The sequence below is a fragment of the Capsicum annuum genome, chromosome 9, assembly GCF_002878395.1.
Source record: "Capsicum annuum cultivar UCD-10X-F1 chromosome 9, UCD10Xv1.1, whole genome shotgun sequence".
NCBI lineage: Eukaryota > Viridiplantae > Streptophyta > Magnoliopsida > Solanales > Solanaceae > Capsicum > Capsicum annuum.
Window position 1 is genome coordinate 58,794,860 of NC_061119.1, and position 5,141 is coordinate 58,800,000.

Below are 5,141 nucleotides of genomic sequence, written 5' to 3' on the forward strand. Positions count from 1 at the left end.
TTATCCCAACCAAACATGGGATAAATGAATCCTAAAATTAATGCAGGGATTAGTTATCCCTTATCCGTCGTACCAAACGAGAAACAAGTTATCATGGGATTAGGTATTCTAGGATTAGTTAACCCGGAATTGTTATTCCACCATCAGTGTGGGGATAAAATAACATTACAATCGTGAAATAAGTTATCCCGTGATTTTATACCTACCCTCCGTCCGACTACGTTCAGTTCTGACTACGTTCAAGACTGATTGAACGCCGGCCAACTACGTAATCCGAATCCAACTGATTGAACGCCGGCCAGAATCTCTCCGACTGGTGGTGCACGTTTCTTCTTCTTGATTGAACGTCGGTCGATAACTAATAAAACAACTCATAAATAGCTCCAGCGGCGATTTTGCCTATTTCAGGCGATTCAATCCTATACGGTTTGGTAAGTTAAGGAACAAATCCGACCGGTAGCGTCCTCCGGCGACTTCTCCGGCGAGCTGTTTTGCACTCCTTCCCCCTCTTCTATTTCCTTTCTTTTATAACCTATTTCAGGTACTATTAAGTCCGGCGCATCTTTTACCGGCGATACTTTTCCGGCGGCCGGCATACCTTGCCGGCGACCAGCATACTTTTGGCGGCCAATTTCAAGGACAGTGTCAGCAGTAGGTAAAGGTGACGGCAGCGAAATTTCGGCGACCAATTTCTCCACCAACTTGCCGAAATCCGACGAATCGATCAAGAAAAAATCCTCACTTCATCTTCCTCGGATCAGATGCACTCATTTCATTTTACGTTAGGTCTTGTTGAATATTTGTTTTTCGATCTGATTACCTTGTCTGAGTACTGTTACCTGATTTATTACCATATCTATTTATTGCGGTAGTATAGTTCCTATTATTGATTGTTGTTTATCAAAACTTGCGTTATATTATTGGTTTTGTTGCTTTCTATGTATTATAGATTGTTGTTTGTGTCCTTAGCATATAGTGGGCACAGATTCAAGTTTCTTTACTGATTTTATTATAACCAATGTGTCCTTTTAGCCTTATCTTTATCCCCGTCCGCTATCTTTCTTCCTTTTTCGTTTCATCCTTCTTCCCCTATTTGCGTAGTGATTGGCGATGGTAGACTAGGGTCATGTCATAGGTCGGGAGGTGTTGGGTCTGGGTCGGGGTTTTTTTTTTTTTTGGGGGGGGGGGGGGGGGGGTGGGGGAGGGGGGGGGGTTGGGTTTGGGGGGGGGGGGGGGGGGGGGGGTAATTGGGTCAGGGTAGGGTCTAGGATCGAGTTTGGGGTTAGGGGCAAGGGGTAGTAAGGTTAGGTAGGATAAGGGAGCTTCTAGGTTGCGAGTTGGGTCTTGAAACATAGGAATTTAGCAGGGTAAGTCCATAGAGCTAGTGAAGATTCTTAGGAAGAGGAGGATTAGTAAAGCTTGTGTCCAGGAAACTAAATGGATAGGCACTAAAGCGAGGGATGTGGATGGGTATAAGTTATGGTACTCGGGTAGCATGAGACGTAGGAATGGGGTAGGTATCTTAGTGGACAAAGAGCTTAGGGAGCAGGTGGTGGAGGTTAGGCGGATCAATGATAGGTTGATGTCGATTAAGTTGGTCATTGAAGGACCTACGGTTAATGTTATTAGTGCCTACACTCCGCAAGTAGGCTTGGACGGGGAGGAAAAGGTTTTTTGGGAGGTATTAGATGAGATGGTGAGAGACGTTCCGAGCTCGGAGAAGCTTTTCAGTGGAGGGGATTTCAATAGGCATTATCGAGTCTGTATCGAGCGGTTATAATGATGTGCATGGAGGTTTTGATTTCGGGGAAAGGAATGAAGGAGGGGCTTCCCTTTTGGGAAAGGAATGAAGGAGGGGCTTCCCTTTTGGATTTTGCTAGGGCTTTTGGGTTGTGGGTAGCGAATTCAAGCCTCCCGAAGAAGGAGGAGCACCTTATTACCTGTCGTAGTTCGGTAGCCAAGACTCAGATAGACTTTTTACTCCTTAGGAAGGCTGATAGAGCGCTATGTAAAAACTGTTAAGTCATACCTAGCGAGATTCTTTCGACCCAACATAAGCGTCTGGTGATGGAATTGGTAATCATAAAGGACAGAAAGAAGAGAGGAATGGAGGATCGACCAAGGATTAAGTCGGATAGTTTGACTTTGGCCAATGCGTTGGAGATAGAGGAGAGGTTGACGACTCGGGGGGCTTGGGAGAGTAGAAGGGATGTGGACAGTATGCGGGAGACGACTGCCAGTTGCATTAGGGAAACTGCTAAAGAGGTGTTGGGTGTTTCGAGAGGCCGATCGAGCAAGCACCAAGGGGACTGGTGGTGGAATGAAGAAGTCAAACGGAAGGTGAAGACTAAGAAGGTGGCGTATGCTAAGTAGGTGGAGAGCAAGGATGACGAGGAGAAGCGGACGAATAAAGAAAAGTATAAGTTAGCTAGGAAAGAGGCTAAGCTAGTGGTTACTGCCGCGACATCGATTTTCGAGAGCTTGTATTCGGCTTTAGAGGAAAAAAGCGGGGATAGAAAGTTGTATAGGCTTGCCAAGGCTAGGGAGCGAAAGTGCGTGACCTAGACCAAGTGAAGTGCATCAAGGGAGAGGATGGCAAAGTGTTGGTAGAAGATGCCCTCCTTAGGAAGAGGTGGCAATCTTATTTCCATAGACTTTTAAACGACGAGGGGGATAAGGGTTTCATCCTGGAGGACTTGGAGAACTCAGAAAAGTGTCGTGATTATGGTTATTGTAGGCGTATCAAGGTAGAGGAGGTCAAGGGGGCTATTCACAGAATACATAGGGGCAGGGCGACTGGGCCAGATGAGATTCTGATTCCGGTGGACTTTTGGAAGAGCACTGGCGGGGCAGGTTTGAAGTGGTTGACGAGATTGTTTGACACCATTTTTAGGGCGGCAAAGATGCTCGGATCGTGGAGTACGATGATTCCTCTATATAAGAACAAGGGAAACATTCAGAGTTGCAACAACTATAGGGGTATCAAGTTGTTGAGTCATACTATGAAGGCATAGGAAAAGGTGGTAGAGTTGAGACTGAGAAGGATCGTGCCTATTTTCGAGAATCAGTTTGGTTTCATGTCAGGTCGCTCGACTACTGAGGCCATTCGTGAGATTAGTAAAGCAGCTAAAGGAGAGAAAGAAAGACTTGTACATGGTGTTTATCAATCTTGAGAAGGCGTATAACAAAGTTCCCAAGGAGATATTGTGGAGGTGTTTGGAGGCTAGAGAGGTGCCCGTGGCATACACTAGGTCGATACAGGACATGTACGACGATGGGAAGACTCGAGTGAGGACGGCAAGAGGGGATTCGAAGCACTTACCAGTTTTCACAGGGTTGCACCAGGGTCGACTCTTAGCTCGTTTTTATTTGCCTTAGTGATGGATGTTTTGACGCGACATATCCAAGAGGAGGTGCCCTGGTGTATGTTATTTGTTGACGATGATGTTTTGATTGATGAAACTCGGGGAGTAGTTAATGATAAGTTGTAGCTTTGGAGACAGACCCTTGAGTCTAAAGGTTTTAGGTTGAGCAGGACTAAAATGGAGTATTTAGAATGTAAGTTTAGTGATTTATCGTACGAGGCGGATGTGGTAGTGAAGCTTGATTCCCAGTTAGTCCAGAAGAGGCAGAGTTTCAAGTACCTTGGGTCTATGATTCAAGGGAATTGGGAGATTGATGAGGATTTCATGCACCGTATTGGTGCAAGGTGGTTGAAATGGAGGCTCGCTTCGGGAGTCTTGTGTGATAAGAACGTACCGCCTAAACTCACAGGTAAGTTTTGCAGAGTGGTAGTTCGACCGGCTATGTTATATAGAGAGGAGTGTTGGCCACTTAAGAACTCCCACATACATACAGAAGTTGAAGGTGGTGGAGATGAGAATGCTGTGATGGATGTGTGAACTTACCAGAAGGGATAGGGTTAGAAATGAGATTATTTGGGAGAAGATTGAGGTGGCTTCGGTGGAGGACAAGATGCGGAAAGTGAGGTTGCAATGGTTTGGGCATGTGATGAGGAGGGGGCACAGATGCCTCAGTACGGCGATGTGAGAGGCTGGCTAAGGATGGTTTTAGACGGGGTAGAAGTAGGCCTAAAAAGTATTAGAGGGAGGTGATTAGACATAACATAGAGCAGTTACAGCTTAAAGAGGACATGACCTTGATAGGAAGGTGTGGAGGAAGCGGATTAGGGTAGAGGGTTAGTGTGTAGAAGCACGTCTATGGTATATTAGCGATACCTATGTTTTTCGAATAGATATTTTTAGTATCATCTTGTGCGTGTCTTGTTTTAGTTATTATCCTTTTCTATCTGTTATTATAGTGTTGTGTGGATGTATGCTTTTATGTGGTTTATCTGTCCTGAGCCGGGGGTCTATCGAAAACAGCGTCTCTACTGAGGTAGTGGGATGGACTGCGTACACTTTACCCTCCCCAGACCCCACTTGGTAGGAATACACTGCGTATGTTGTTGTTTTCATCTGAAGTGCAGCTAAAGGCTTATGCAAATAAGTCAGGGTCAGAAGGGTGAAAGTAGTCACATGGGGGAGCACATGTTCAGGGACCCCACATTTGCAGAGATTCATATTCCATTTATTTCAAAAGAAGGACCTCTTATTTTGGGCCAACAGCTGGCCCAAATATCTAATAATGTAAAGAAAGGACCTGAACCTTTTTTAAATGAACTAAACTCTTGGGATGAGGCCCAAGAGCAATTATTTTCCTTAACAGACTGTATTTTAATGGAGGAAGCTGAGAGAATGAATACAAAGCCACATCTAATTATTGAGGAAGATGATAATTCGATGCATGCAGAGGTCGCGGTCCCTATCCCAGTTATTGAAGAAAATATTGAATTGGGGGAGCAGCAAGTTTCAAAACAAATTACTCTGCTGGGAGACCCAACTCTCATTTAGTCTATTGCTTCAGATTGCTTTGAAGAAGCCGAGGGGAGAGCTAATGCGTGGGTGGGTGCAGGACAATATTTTAAGTCTCAACAAGGAGTTTGGAGCAACATTTGAGGGGTGCACAATAGAGGCTCAAACTCTACTGCTCAAAATTGACCAGAAAAGGGAAAGGAAGGTGAACTTAACAGAAATTACTGTTGAAAAATTTGATAATCAAATTGTCCCCAAAGAAATTAG

The 5,141-nt window shown here is 45.0% G+C and overlaps 1 protein-coding gene across 1 annotated transcript; it reads left to right on the top strand.

The window, feature by feature from the left end:
- The first annotated feature begins 1,782 nt into the window (after nt 1-1,782).
- On the top strand, nt 1,783-3,378 carry LOC124887077. The gene is made up of 5 exons (XM_047396255.1): nt 1,783-1,953; nt 2,089-2,265; nt 2,374-2,552; nt 2,654-2,897; nt 3,085-3,378. The coding sequence occupies exons 1-5, from the start codon at nt 1,783-1,785 to the stop codon at nt 3,376-3,378; spliced, it is 1,065 nt and encodes a 354-aa protein (XP_047252211.1).
- The last annotated feature ends 1,763 nt before the right edge of the window (nt 3,379-5,141 follow it).